The following is a 15,878-nucleotide window of genomic DNA, read 5'->3' as shown; positions in this document are numbered from 1 at the left end:
GCCCGGCAGGGGGAGAGGGGCATGGTGACAGGCCTCGAATGCACCCAGCAGGCGCTGCATTGAGGTGTTACTGATTTTGGGGGTTGCCGTCCTCTTGTGTTTCAGGACCATGGCTTCCGTGGAGAAGTGCTGGGCTGCGATATTGAGAAGGCTGCACGCGGCTACACTCTAAACAATTGGTGGCGGAGTGAGGAAGCCATTAACTGACAGCGGGGCGGTCAAGTCAGAGACCTTCCTCTTTTGATCCGATGTGTTTTCCATAATCAATGTGGAACAGATGATTTGGCGCAAGGAACCCACCACTGCGGCTGGCGTGAGAGGGCACGACTTCATGCCCGCTGTGATACTGAGTGCAATGGGGTAGTCCAACGATTTGTCAACAGTACGCCGATATTGAGGGGGTCTCAATATCACCTCTTTTTTTAGAATTCACTCAGTTTCAAAGTATGCAAGTTCTTTAAAATAATCACAATGAGTCATTTTTGATATTAAAATATTAAATTGTTCAGAAAACGTGGCCCTTCATGTATTTAACACCATGATTTGATTTATTTTCAAATATCAGTGCTTCTTTTTGAAAAAATATTTTCACATGTCACAGGGTGATAATGAGAGCCATTCTTGTGCCGTTGATGTTTTTTTCATAAGTTGTTACTCGATTCCTTGCCGTTCTTTGAGTTTGCAGTTTCTGTAAATCGGGATATTTTTGCACTTTGCAAATTAGTACAGCAGCCTTTTCTATTGCTGCCATTCAATGCTTCAAATTAAAGATGTTCATTTTTCAATGATAATTTTCTGACAAGTGCTGCAGCCAGGTTGATGGCTGCTCATGAGTCTATCTTTTCCTGTCTTTAACTCTGATGGTTGATTTACATTCGTATTTATGTACCAAGCTAAAAATAATGCCAAGCATTCTGTGCTTTTTAAAAAAAGTCTGACAGTATAACTTCAGAAATGTGATAAGAATTAAGGGGTGGTACGGTGGCACAGTGGTTGGCCACTGTGGTCCTCAGGTACACTGGTTCGATTCCGGCCTTGGGTGACTGTATAGTTTCCATGTGTCTGTGTGGTTTCATCTGGGTGCTCCGGTTTCTTCCCACAGTCCTAAAATGTGTGGGCTTAGGTGGATTGGCCATGCTAAATTGCCCTTTAGTGTCCAGGGATGTGCAGGTTATGGGGGTTATGGGGTTACGGGGATAGGATAGTAGAGTGGGCCTAGGCAGGGTGCTCCTTTGGAGGGTCGATGCAGACTCGATGGGCTAAACATACTCAACTATCGAGTATCCACAGCCATAAGCAAATTGACCTATTTTCTCTTGTCCATTCATTTCAACAAAATCACTGGATTCACCTGAGACAAGGTTATACTCAAACAGTTTACCTAAATTATGCTTAACATCCTGGTGCAAGGGCAGCACGGTGACGCAGTGGTTTGCATTGCTGCCTCACGGCGCCGAGGTCCCAGGTTCGATCCCGGCTCTGGGTCACAGTCCGTGTGGAGTTTGCACATTCTCAACGTGTCTACGTGGGTTTCACGCCCACAACCCAAAGATGTGCAAGGGGAGGTTGATTGGCCACACTAAATTGCCCTTGAATTGGAAAAGTGAATTGAATACTCTAAATTTATAAAAAAAAAACATCATGTGCATACAAAAGGTTTTATACAAAATCTCTTTTTTTACAACACAGGTACTCAATTGATGAGAGCACTGACAAGGAGAGATACTTCACCATCAATGAGGTCGATGGGACAATTGCTACCAATGATGTTCTGGACAGGGAGGATGTTTCTCAGTACAATATCTCTGTTCTAGCAAGGAAAGTCAGTAAGTACCACAGACAGTCAGACACACGGGGGAAAACTCCCAACAGATTTCGTGGGAAACGAGGGGCCGACAGAAATGTTGTGTGTCATCCACTGAGCATCCATTCTCAGAGTAAATCCACATTTCTTAAGATGACCGGCACCATTGAATGACATTCGGAAATGTAACCATGGATTGAGATTCCACATTGGGCTATCGAGCACAAGTTACACTCAAAATTCAGTTAGTTTTATAGAATTAAATTTCTGATTCAAGCTACCACTGAAACTCACCAACATCAAATCTTCCTTGAACTGGTGCAGTCAGGTAGCGTTTTCGAAAATAATTTGAAATGTTGTACATTTTTATTGGGCGTGATGAAATACGAAAAAATGAAAATTGCTCATTGTCACAAGTAGGCTTCATATGAAGTTACTGTGAAAAGCCGCATTCCGACGCTGGTACAGGAATTGAACCGTGCTGCTGGCCTGCCTTGGTCTGCTTTCAAAGCCAGCGATTTAGCCCAGTGTGCTAAACCAGCCCCTTGTATTGAGAGTAGAGTATGTGATCAACATGGTACCCTGTGACAACGCCTGTTTGGTGATTTCAGATGCAGATTTGAAGGAGAGTGTCACTAATTAACCACTGGTTCTTTTATTTCAATGTTCATAACCGGTTTGAGCAGCATTTTTAATTGTAAAGTTATTTTTAAAGCAATTAATGTTGAGTATCTCTCAATGATGTACCTAGCGTTTGGGGTCCCATGTCGATCAGCATTAAAATGACCATTCAGCAAAACATTGACTGTTATGGAACACTACCAATAAAGGAACAATGTGGAATGTTCTACAAAGGAATGAGATGTGCATTGAATGCAGGGGGTAGGGATGCAACCGATATCGAAGGTTTATTTGAAGGTTTTTGTGATAATTTATGAAGGCAAGAGGAAAGGCCGGAATTCACCAGCCGTTGGGATTGCCTGTTCCCATCGGCCGAGCACCCATGTCCACGGGTTTCCTGGCGGAGTTGGATGGCTTCCATGGGAAACCCCTTTGACAAGCGGCGGGAAGATAGAATTCCGCTGCCAGTGAATGGCGCGCAGTCGAGAAATACACGGCTGGGGCAATGGATATTCCTGCCAAGAAAGACTGGTATTTATATGTTTTCACTGTTCGCACAAACATGGTTAATGTGGGATAGAGGACAGTAACGCCCACACTGATGTCAAAAGGCACATAGCCAGGGCAGCACGGTGAGCACAGTGGTTAGCATTACTGCCTAAGGTGCTGAGGACCTGGGTTCGAATCCCGGCCCTGGGTCACTGTCTGTGTGGAGTTTGCACATTCTCCCTGTGTTTGCGTGGGTTACACCCCCACAACCCAAAAATGTGCAGGATAAGTAGATTGGCCACGCTAAATTGCCCCTTAATTGGAAAAAATAATTGGGTACTCTAAATTTTTTTTTAAAAAAAGGCACATAGCCCAGACTCAGGGATCAGTGTGGTATTCATAGAATCATATCATAGAATCGTAGAATTTACGGTGCAGAAGGAGGCCATTCGGCCCATCGAGTCTGCACCGGCTCTTGAGCAGGGATGTTGAAAGACCGGAACATGGAGAAACATCCACCCTGTCCCCTTTACTGTAAATTAATAAATAGTTACAGTAGTTAATAAACACTTACAGTGAACCAACTGAACCCCACAGAAACTTTTTTGAGAATAAATAAATAAGTAATCTTTATTGTCACAAGTGGGCTTACATTAACACTGCAATGAAGTCACTGTGAAAATCCCCTCGTCACCACACTCCAGCGCCTGTTCGGGTACACAGAGGGAGAATTCCAAATGTCCAATTCACCCAATAAGCACGTATTTTGGGACTTGTGGGAGGAAACCGGAGCACCTGGAGGAAACCCACGCAGACATGGGGAGAACGTGCAGACTCTGCACAGACAGTGACCCAAGCCGGGAATCAAACCTGTGTCCCTGGCGCTGTGAAGCAACAGTGCTAACCATTATGTTGCCGTGCCGTCCACATCCAACAGTGCAGTACCTCAACCACAGCCCTAGCCCATCCCATCCTGCGTTACTGCATTGGAATGTCAGCTTTGATTTTGGGGCTCAATTCCTGGAGTTGGACCTGTTGTACCTAACTTTAAAAAATTAATTCCAGGTGGACAGAAAATAATTAATGGCGACTTGGCAAGAGTGAAATGGGGAGGGAGCAAGTATTAACCCACAGCTGGGGAAACTGTTTATATGGACAGGGATACATTGCAGAAGAATATTACAGAAGAGGGTTGAGTGAACTATGCAGAGGCGTTGAATCAGAGACAGGTATTGACATCTCTATCTCTTACACATTTCATCAAATAATATAAAAACAAGGCAGTGCTCACAATTAAAGAATCCTTTATCACTTGTCTCCCCGACAAGCTTCACCACCGTGAAGGTGGTTAATGTGTTTTTGTAGATAAATGCAGGATCTAAATGTATAAATGATAAACACTGTGCTGGAGTTGTGAAGTATACTGGAGAGTCAAAAGACATAAGAATATAACTAGGAGCAGGAGCAGACAATTCACTCCTTTGAGCCCGCTCCGCCATTCAATATGGTCTTGGCTGATCTCCTTGCAGCCTCAACCCCACTTTCCTGCCCATTCTCCAAAACCCTTCAACCCATTACTAATTGAAAATGTATTTATTTCCCACTTAAATTTACTCAACGTCCCGGCGTCCACCGCACTCTGGGGTAGTGACGTCCACAGTAATTTCTCCTCATTTCTGTTTTAAATCTGCTATCCCTTAGCCTAAAACTGTGACCCCCTCGTTCCAGGTTCAGGACCTTTTAACATTTTACTTACCTCAAGCCAAGTTATTCATTCAGATTCCAGCAATTGGAATACATGTGGATGGCACATTGGATGGAATCTTGTGGATGTGATGGGTTTTGAGAGCCAGCCTAATTTAGACCATAAAACTCCACCCCTAACCTCCACTGGTCCCATCTAGGGTCGACCAAAACCTCAAAAAGTCTTGATTGGACCACTTCTGGCCACTTACAGCGAGGCTCACAATGCACATCCTGACTGTAAAGGCGCCAGTGAAAACATAGCGTCTCCCCTGCTTTTAATTTCAAGGTTCCAACCTCTGCTTCCAAGAAGCCGGTAGCTCTCTCTCCGGCCTGTTGTTCCATTCGCATTCCTCCTCCTTCCAGCAAAGCCTGATTGAGAATGTTACAGCAGCTGGTGTAAGCTACATTAAGAGGGACAGGTTGGCTTTAAGAGATGCAGCTGGGCTGGAAGTATGCATGTGGGCCTCCTGCTCGGTGTAGAATCAGACGGCAGCATATTTCATGTCATGCTGCACAGTGAGATCACATTAATGAGCAGGCAGCACGCTGGTGCTTTGATGCTGCATGACCCAGTTAGGTAGGGCGTGGGGTAATTGTAAATTTCTCTATAATGGGCTTAATCACATTTATCCCACTCTCTGTTGTGTTAGCTGCCTCCATCGATGGGCAGGCTGCAGAAGAACCAAAGACTGCTGCTTTCCTTTCTTTAAAAGCAATTTAGAGTATCCAATTTTTTTTTCCGATTAAGGGGCAATTTAATGTGGCCAATCCACCTACCCTGAACATCTATTGGGTTGTGGGGGTATGACCCATACAGAATGTGCAAACTCCACATGGACAGTGACCCAGGGCCGGGATTGAACCCGGGACCTCAGGGCCGTGAGGCAGCCGTGCTAACCACTGCGCCACCATGCCGGCATCAGAGTGCTGCCTTCCTGATACACGGTCTGTTCAGTACTGCTGGATTTCACAGAGTCGTCATCAAAGAGGCAACTGGTCCTTCATTAACATTAGCAAGAGGCTGAAAACATATTTGCTGCAATAACTCAGAATATTAAAGTATAAACCATCCCAAAATGACACTAGGACATATCTCTGGCTGCGAGGTTGGTGATTTTTGCCCTCGTTTTTTTGTCCAGAAAATCAACATAATGGGATTGAATTTCACCGCCCAAAAACCTTCTCATAATCTTTCATATCTTTGCAAATTGGACAATGCGACTTCTGGATAGTATTTGTAGGGTTCATTAGCTTGAGTCCGCTTCTTGCAAAAACCCTGCATGTTTCTTTTGTAAATAGATTGACAGAAGGCTGTTTTAAGAATTGATATATAACTTCTTTGATATTTAAACGAGGATCTTGGAATACGAGCCTCTCCAAGACATTTGGGTCACTTAATTTTGATTAATTACATCCTCGAAGCATTAGTCACAGAATTTGTTGTGCGATTTGAATAGCATTTTCATTTAATCAGAGCACTAAGCAATAAAATGAATGACATAGCTCAGCTAAATTAAATAAAACTGCTAATTCAATCAAACATAAAATAATTTATGCAAATATTTGCTTAATTTATATATATTTTTACAAACCACGAATGAGTAATTGCAAAAGCTATTCCATGCGTGTACATCTGAGGATGTGAAAACAGAAAACAAGGTGAGAGATGTGGGGATTCAAAATAATCATTAACTTGGTTCAGACCAGTCTGCTCCAACCATCACTTTCCAAAGTGACCAAAGCCACAGCAAATCACATGTCTCAATTATTAAGGGAATTGAACTCTGCGTTTTGACGTCAACCAGCTCCTCAGCACCATCCAGTGTTTCAATTATTCATCTGAGATTCAGTACAGGGTGAGCAGAAATTCCCTCCAATTCGGTATTTGGAAGATCAAAACCATTGGGTGGGATTCTCCGTAGCCCAACACCGAAACCCAGAATGGCGATCGGGTGGGGCTCGCAACGCCGAAATCGGGGCAAGCACCGGCTTGACACTGGTTGCCGATTCTCCGCCACTTCCAAATCGGCGTCACCGGGACACACATTCCACGCGCAGTTGCAACCCCGTGAGAGCTCCATCAACCTGCCCGCCCATGATGCACCGCCTCCAATGGACCGAGTTTCCGACGGCGCGGGCCGCTTGTGGCTGGTGTGGGCGGGTATGCGGTTCAACACGGCTGCCGCCATATTTTCTGGCGCGCCTGATGCTGGTGTAGACATGCGCGGCTGCAGCTTGTCAGCCCTGTGAATTTGTGGCCCAGCACCCGGCCATTATCCGGCCGTTTTTCGTGCATTCCGCGGGTGTTTCACATGGCGCCGTGCTACCCCTCACCGGTACCATCGTTAAACAACACGGATTCTCCATTGTCGTCGGCACTTAGCCTCAGAAACGGAGAATCCAGCCCATTATCTTCAGTCCTAGAGTAAAACTCAATATTCTAACCCCTGACTCTAAACTCTCTTGGCGGCCATCTGTCCTTCAGCCAGACTGATCCCATCTTTGCTGTGGTACTTGACCCAGACATGAAGATCTGACCACAGGTGCATGCCGGCACTGAGGCAGATATCTCCAGCTGTGTAATAATGGCCAATTCTACCCCCACCTCAGGTCATGTGCTGCTGGGACCTTCATCCATGCCGTTAGTGCCTCCAGACTCGGCTGCTCCATCGCGGATCAGGGGTTATGGGGAGAAGGCAGGAGAATGGCGATGAGAAACAGATCAGCGATGATTGAATGGCGGAGCAGACTCAATGGGCTGAATGGCCCAATTTCTACTCCGATGTCTTATGATCGTGTGGTCTTACTCCCGACCAACCCCCCACATAACTTCCATAAGCAGGAGATTATCATAAACTCTATGACCCTAATGCACACCAGATCCTGTCCACCTATCACCTTGCCCTGGCTGTTCGACATTCGACCTCTGCTCGGCCAAGCTTCAATTATTTAAAAAATTCTTCCATAGTCTCACCCCTCCCTATCTCTGTCATCTCCTGTACCTCTGCAACCCTGCGAGATATCTCTGCTTCTCTAATTCTGACCTCTTGATCGCTCCACCACTGGTGGCCGGTAATTCAGGTTTCAGGTCCCAAATACGCCTGATATCCCTCCTAAACCTCTCTGCCCGACTATGTCTCTGAGACACCCCTTAAACCCGAAATATTTGACAAAGCTTTTAGCCTTTTGCCCTCATATATCCTCAAGTTGTTCACTGACATATTTTGTTTTAAACGACCCCTGCAAAGTACAGCGAGATGTTTTATTGAATTGCGTGTACGATAGGAAAGCAAATTGTTGTGAACACAGCAGACTGTTTTCATCTCGCACACTGGATGCTAGAAACCATTTTGTGTCGGGGTTGTTTGAGGAAACCATTATTGAGCAAGACCATGAAATTAGAAATTAGAATATTGAGCCTCTGGAAAACATTGTCTGCTCCTGTGGTTTGTCTGACACTCTGCTCACCCCTCAGAGTGAGAATGAATGCTAGGAAAGAGATTCCATTACATAGAAGATAAGTGTTCTAACAGTTAATGCATTCACCGTCAAATTAATTTCCTCAAATGTCTGAGCGGCTCAAAAATACGTTTTTCAGATTTTTTCCCCCCCTTTAAAGTGCATCCAAAGAGAATGATTTTGCTTTAACGCAGATAGTGCTTTGGAGATGGAGGGAAGGTGGGAGGGGTGGGGGGGAAGGAGTTACTGAGAGGGAGGGTCAGAGAGGGAGCCGATAGTCAGAGGGTCAGGGAGGGGGCTGAGAGTATGTGCCTCATAGAGGTAGCAACAAATGACAGGGAGGGATAGAGGGAGCGAGTGAGATGTAGTGTCGGGGAGGGAAATAGTGAGTGGGGGGGAGGATCAGGACAGAACAGCGAGTGAGAGGGAAGGTCAGGGAGGGAGAAGTGTGAGAGGGAGAGACAGGGAGCGAGAAGTGAGTGACGGGGGTAAGGGAAGGAGCAGCTAGTGGGAGGGAGTATCAGGGAGGGAGCAGCAAGAGAGAGGGAGGGGCAGCGACAAAGCAGCAAGAGAGAGGGAGGGTCAGGGAGAGAGCAGCGAGTGAGAGGGAGGGTCAGGGAGAGAGCAGCGAGTGAGAGGGAGTGTCAGGGAGGGAGCAGCGAGTGAGAGGGAGGGTGAGGGAGGGAGCAGCGAGTGAGAGGGAGGGTCAGGGAGGGAGCCACGAGTGGGAGGGAGTGTCAGGGAGGGGGCAGCGAGTGAGAGGGAGGGTCAGAGAGAGAGCAGCGAGTGAGAGGGAGGGCGAGGGAGAGAGCAGAGAGTGGAAGGGAAGGTCAGGGAGAGAGCAGCGAGTGGGAGGGAGGGTGAGGGAGGGGGCAGCGAGTGAGAGGGGTGGTCAGGGAGGGAGCAGCGAGTGAGAGGGAGGGAGCAGCGAGTGAGAGGGAGGGTTAGGGATAGAGCCACGAGTGAGAGGGAGGGTCAGGGATAGAGCCACGAGTGAGAGGGAGGGTCAGGGAGGGAGCAACGAGTGAGAGGGAGGGTCAGGGAGGGAGCAGCAAGTGAGAGGGAGGGTCAGGGAAGGAGCAGCGAGTGAGAGGGAGGGTGAGGGAGGGAGCAGCGAGTGAGAGGGAGGGTCAGGGAGGGAGCAGCGAGTGAGAGGGAGGGTCAGGGAGGGAGCAGCGAGTGAGAGGGAGGGTGAGGGAGGGAGCAGCGAGTGAGAGGGAGGGTCAGGGAGGGAGCAGAGAGTGGGAGGGAAGGTCAGGGAGGGAGCAGCGAGTGAGAGGGAGGGTCAGGGAGGGAGCAGCGAGTGAGAGGGAGGGAGCAGCGAGTGAGAGGGAGGGTGAGGGACGGAGCAGCGAGTGAGAGGGAGGGTCAGGAAGGGAGCAGCGAGTGAGAGGGAGGGTCAGGGAGGGAGCAGCGAGTGAGAGGGAGGGTCAGGGAGGGAGCAGCGAGTGAGAGGGAGGGTCAGGGAGAGAGCAGCGAGTGAGAGGGAGGGTGAGGGAGGGAGCAGCAAGTGAGAGGGAGGGTCAGGGAGGGAGCAGCGAGTGAGCGGGAGGGTCAGGGAGGGAGCAGCGAGTGAGAGGGAGGGTCAGGGAGGGAGCAGCGAGTGAGAGGGAGGGTCAGGGAGAGAGCAGCGAGTGAGAGGGAGGGTCAGGGAGGGAGCAGCGAGTGGGAGGGAGGGTCAGGGATAGAGCAGCGAGTGGGAGGGAGGGAGCAGCGAGTGAGAGGGAGGTTGAGGGAGGGAGCAGCGAGTGGGAGGGAGGGTCAGGGAGGGAGCAACGAGTGAGAGGGAAGGTGAGGGAGGGAGCAGCAAGTGAGAGGGAGGGTCAGGGAGGGAGCAGAGAGTGAGAGGGAGGGTCAGGGAGGGAGCAGCGAGTGAGAGGGAGGGTCAGGGAGGGAGCAGCGAGTGAGAGGGAAGGTCAGGGAGGGAGCAGCGAGTGAGAGGGAGGGTCAGGGAGGGAGCAGCGAGTGAGAGGGAGGGTCAGGGAGGGAGCAGCGAGTGAGAGGGAGGGTCAGGGAGGGAGCAGCGAGTGAGAGGGAGGGTCAGGGAGGGAGCAGCGAGTGAGAGGGAGGGTCAGGGATGGAGCAGCGCGTGAGTGGGATGGTCAGAGAGAGAGCAGGGAGTGAGAGGGAGGGAGAAGCGAGTGAGAGGGAGGGTCAGGGATAGAGCCACGAGTGAGAGGGAGGGTCAGGGATAGAGCCACGAGTGAGAGGGAGGGTCAGGGAGAGAGCAGCGAGTGAGAGGGAGGGTCAGGGAGGGAGCAACGAGTGAGAGGGAGGGTCAGGGAGAGAGCAGCGAGTGAGAGGGAGGGTGAGGGAGGGAGCAGCGAGTGAGAGGGAGGGTCAGGGAGGGAGCAGCGAGTGAGAGGGAGGGTCAGGGAGGGAGCAACGAGTGAGAGGGAGGGTCAGGGAGGGAGCAGCGAGTGAGAGGGAGGGTCAGGGAGGGAGCAGCGAGTGAGAGGGAGGGTGAGGGAGGGAGCAGCGAGTGAGAGGGAGGGTCAGGGAGGGAGCAACGAGTGAGAGGGAGGGTGAGGGATAGAGCCACGAGTGGGAGGGAGGGTGAGGGAGGGAGCAGCGAGTGAGAGGGAGGGTCAGGGATAGAGCAGCGAGTGGGAGGGAGGGTCAGGGAGGGAGCAGCGAGTGAGAGTGAGGGTCAGGGAGGGGAGAAGTGGGTGAGTGGGTCATGGATAGAGAAGTAAGGGCCGGGGAGAGAGATGGCAAGCACGAGAGTTGGCAAGCTGGTGGGGGAAGCAATGAGCAGGAAGTACGTTGAAAGAGGTATTACTGTAAGTTACTGAGAGTCAGTTCTCATGATATGTATATTGCCTGGGATGTAAAGAGTTAACAAGTCAATGAGGGGACCACACAACAGTCAAAGATATCATGTAACTTTGGAGATTCGGGGAGTTGAGAGTAAGGAGAGAGCTCGAAGAGGGCCAGGCGTGGAGAGCAGTTGTATACTTGAGAGTTCTGTAAATTAGAGACAGCATTGTTTTATACAATTACCTTCTACTTTACGAATGTGAACAAATCTTAGTTAGCAGTGTAATAAATTGATAGTTTTGTTTGTTAACAAAGCTTTGGGTTCTTTATTGAACACTACACATCCGAGCCATCCAGCTAAAGCAGAATAGAGAACATAACCTCAGTGAGAGGTATTTTGGGCCAGTTGGTTCAAGCACGCCAATAGGTTTTTAACGTAAAATGACAGGTTAGGAACAAACCTCACCCTGTACGTCACGGTGTAACAGGGGACGGGTCCGGTCTGCATGCAGCATTGCGACATCAATCTCAAAGGATTCAGGGACGTGGATGACCATGACCTGGATTAAGGATTCGAGGGGGACAAAGGAGCGTGATTAGAGAGAGGGAATTCTGAACACGATTCTCCTCCCGCACGATGGGAGGATGTTTATAGTCACAGGAGGAAGGTGATTGCTGGTCTGGTAGTACATAGTACAGAGAATTTACAGTACAGAAGGAGGCCATTTGGCCCATTGAGTCTGCACTGGCTCTTGGAAAGAGCACCCTACTTAGTCCCACGCCGCCACACTATCCCCGTAGCCCAGAAATCCCACCTAACCTTTCCTTTGGGAACAAAGGGAATCCACTTAACCTACACATCTTTGGACTGTGGGAGGAAACCGGAGCACCCGGAGGAAACGCACGCAGACACGGGGAGAACGTGCAGACTCTGCATAGACAGTGACCCAAGCCGGGAATCAAACCTGGGACACTGTGAAGCAACAGCGCTAGCCACTGAGCTACCGTGTTGCCCATGCTGATACCGTGCTGATCATGACAATAAACCACCTTAGTCTTGTCAGCGAAGGAAAAGACAGATGATTAGAAAATGCCGTTTGAATTCTGAATGGGTCTGTGCAGCGAACACTGCCCTACAGTGAAAGCACAATGAATGGCTGATGTGGTGATAATAGAATGAGGAACTTTCAAACATGATTTATTATTTAAATGAAAGTTAATTTGTAGCTCCTTTTAAAATGTGACAAAATTAAATGAGGATATCATTAAATCCTTGACTTGCTAGGTTTTGTAAAGGTCCCAGATTAAGATGTGACAGGAGTTTAACATTAATCTGTATTTCTGGCAACATCACTGAAACCAGTCTGGAAGTGAAGGTCACGTCAATAGTATTTCCTGGCTCCTCCATTTCCCCCAACAGTGAAGGACTAAGCTGCAATTGTCAGAATAGGTCACAACATCCAATATTTGAGCAATAATCATCTTTCCTTCATCTTTACTTGGTCAAAACCCAGAAATTCTTCACATCATTGTGGGATCACCGATGAAGTCATTCAAGCCAGGAATCCCTCAATACCTTTTCAGAGCTGTTTGGGAGGGTCAGTAAATTTATAATCGTGCAAATCTCGGGAACAAATTAAAAGTTCCCATTAAAGATCCAATAGCATTATTTGAATAGAGCACCCCAATTGCAATCTAACCAAATTCTAGAGTAATAATTGAGATCTACTTGTAAACTCACATGCTCCTCAGATCACTTTCAGCCAAGGGCATAAGGGCCATTGCACAAAGATTTGGGTTGCAAAATGAACCTCATGCACTGTTGATGTACAGACTCCAAACTGGCTTCTATCGAGTAGGTTTGGAATGTCAAGCACTGCACGTAATAGTACAGAGAACTGGCATTTCTGTGTTCCAACAAAATGAGTGACAGGTTTTGTAATTACTGAGTTATTTAAAACCATTTGACATGATCCACCTTTCTGCACACTGCAAAGCTCCTTTAAATCCGCTCTTTTGTTTGATCAAAGATAAACATTTCTTTTATGTTCAGATGTTTGCAGACACAGGGGACTGGATTTTCCATTTTGGGAGACTAAGTCCCCACGCCGGCGTGAAAACGGTGGTGTTTCACGCCAGGAAAACGGCCTCAAATTCCCTGGTTCGAGGGATACCAGCAGCCACGCAGCATAGAGCTCCCACAAAAATAGTCCCCCTCTTTGGCTGCTCGCTTGACCCGGACCACGCCCCCCACAGTGCCCCAGCCCAGAATAACGCCTCCCTTGCCCACGGATTGGCCCTCCCCCGACTGTGGCGGCGTGGACTGAGTCCGCAGCCGCCACGCTGCATTGCCGACGGATGAGACCTTGAGAGTCCCACGCCGTCGAGAACTCAGCCAGTCACGGTGCGGGACTCAGGCAACGGTCTGATGCCGTGCAGCGTACTCTTAGAGTACGCCGCTTTTCTGGAGGAGCATCACAAAAGCGTCGCCGCCCTGATTTCGTCTTCATCGGGGATTCTCCGCCCTGTCGCAGAACGCGATTTCGGCGTCGGGGATCGGAGAATCCAGTCCAGGATGTCCCCAAAACATTTCACAAGAAATGAATTACTTGTTGAAGTGTAGTTTCTGTGGTTATGTTGGCAAACAGAATGGCCAACAGTAAGTTGACACTAATGGTAAATGAGGTTAAAAGCTAGCTAATCTATCTCAATGGTTTTGGTTAAAAGAATAAATATTAGACAAAGACTCAGGAGAACGCACTATTGTTCTTTGAAAGTACCATGGGATTGTTTACATTCATCTCCATGGAACTTTAGTTTCTCACCCGAAAGATAGAACCTTTGGCAATGTGGAACTCCAGCAGTGTTGTACTGATGCATCCAGAAACAATTCTGAAGGATATTCCAAGTCTGTGTCAAACGAGCATTGGAAAGAAATGAATGAGCAAACACACTTTGTACAGTGGCTCTTATGCCCTTGGCTGAAAGTGATCAGAGGTGCATGTTTATTTATAAATAGATCTCAATTATTACTCTAGAATTTGGTTTGATTGCAATTAGGGGTGCTATAGACATTAAGGGATTCCCTCTCTTAAATAAGGGTGTGCAGCAGGTGGTTGCAGTACCTGAAGCAATATTTTTAGCTGGTGGAAAAGGTGTTTGGTTTTCCTGAATGGTCCTGACCTTTGTTGCACGTTTTACTTGAGTGTAATTCGCGTTTATTGGAGTGTATTAACACGCCTCCGTTTAAAGGCCGTGTGCTTAACACTACTAGGCTCTATGTATGTATTTTCAGCTCAGGAGTCGCCAGATGCCGTATAGACACCTCACAAATATTCCAAGGTCAGGTTCAAAGTAATAAAACGATACACCGATTAGTAAGTTCCAAACGATCAATATTTATTATACAATTATAATAAATACGCATGCACACGCTAAGGGACTAAGCTATGACTAAACTAAGCGATCAGAATACTTAACTAAACAGGAACAGGCAAGGTCAGGGAGCGAGGCCTTCGTTCCGATCTTGGTCTGCAACCTTCAGAGAGCGTGCTGGTCACTGGGGGTCTAGAGGGCCTGGTTCGCGTAGCGAGCGTCGTATTGACACTTACGGTTCGGCGGCTGGTGCTCAACGGCTGGAGTCAGGATACAGGTTGAAGTTCTTGGTCAAAGCCGGAGCACGAAACAACAGACAGGACCATGTGTGGGGGTCTATCTTTTATAGGGGTCCCCAATGTCCGTGCCTTTTCGGGGCGGGCTTTACCTTCAGGTATCGATTGGATCACTCCCAATCGATATCTTTTGAATTCCTCCAATGTGAGGGTCTTTCTTGATGGCGGGGGCGGTTTCTATAGTGGATACTTCTGGTGCCGCTCTGTCTGGACATCCACTTAAAGTATCTTATTCAAACCCAAATGTTGCCATTGTGTGTGCCTAGATCTGGACTGCCTCATTAGTATGCAAAGCGTTTTGCTATTATCACCTTTGGTTTGAGATCTTCCACCTGGCCAGAAACTAGTTTTGCTGCTTGCAAAATGCTAATTAGTCTTTGCAGACTGCTGCCTTGGCTAAACTGCTTTTTCCCTGCAGTCTTAGCGATTCTCCATCTTGTTTAGTCCAGTGTCCATTTTAGGTGGCTACACCTTGTCTTCACCAAAGTCAGACTCTGGGTCTCAAGGTGCGATGCCACAGTAGCTGTAGCATCAATTTTCATATGTAGAGTGATCAGAAATGTCAGCGCGCTTCATCAAGTTCAGCACACTCTTAATGCAGCAAGGTCGTGCCACGAAGAGTAACACTTCAAACGCATTGTTCACTGACTTGGCATAACAGGATGAATTGAGCTCCGTTAGGCGCAGATGCATGATGCAACTCTGAAGTAGTAACCTTATTGCTGTGTTCCTGGGTCACATATTGGATGTGTGATGTGTCTTTTGAGTACTATTACTGTACCTACCACGACTCTCAAATATCATAGCAGTATGGTATATTTGCTGTTTATGATTGACCATTTCAATTATCTGGGAAGATTCCTGGAATATTGACCAAGCAACTATCTCCACCTGCTTTCAAAACGTGACAGGCATATCATTCCAGACTGATACTGGCCCCTGTGTGTCCTTGGGAGAGAAAAATGTTGGTTAGAAAGATGATAGCAAGTCAGTTTCCATTCCCATCTTCCCAAAGCTCCAGGTGTGATTACCTCCATTTCAGAAAGTAAACACAGTCAGTCAAGTGATGTAGGTGAAACAATTCCATTCATTCATCATCAGGTCAATGATTCATTGCAAAGGATCTTACACGTATAACACATGGGATTTACTTGTGATCTGCTTCTTCTCATCCTCCTTGCTTGACTGCAATGATTGACAGCGAAGCTTGTTGCTGAAGGATTGGACTTCATCCTGAATTTGTGACTCATGCCCTCAATACTCAATCCACAGATGGTAGCTGAACATTGGCACTCACTAACCAGTGATGCAAAGCGAAATGAAATTAA

General features: G+C 47.9%; 1 protein-coding gene across 6 annotated transcripts in view; it reads left to right on the top strand.

Moving 5' to 3' along the window:
* Nucleotides 1-15,878, top strand: part of LOC119965742 (cadherin-12-like) — a 722,197-nt gene that overhangs the window by 596,020 nt on the left and 110,299 nt on the right. For all 6 annotated transcript variants that reach the window (XM_038796516.1, XM_038796515.1, XM_038796521.1 and 3 more), the window contains one exon: nt 1,690-1,826. In XM_038796516.1, coding sequence (XP_038652444.1) covers nt 1,690-1,826 — 137 coding nt within the window. The remainder of the gene's footprint in view (nt 1-1,689; nt 1,827-15,878) is intronic.

The sequence above is a fragment of the Scyliorhinus canicula genome, chromosome 5, assembly GCF_902713615.1.
Source record: "Scyliorhinus canicula chromosome 5, sScyCan1.1, whole genome shotgun sequence".
Lineage (NCBI taxonomy): Eukaryota > Metazoa > Chordata > Chondrichthyes > Carcharhiniformes > Scyliorhinidae > Scyliorhinus > Scyliorhinus canicula.
This window is presented reverse-complemented; position numbering and strand designations above follow the sequence as displayed.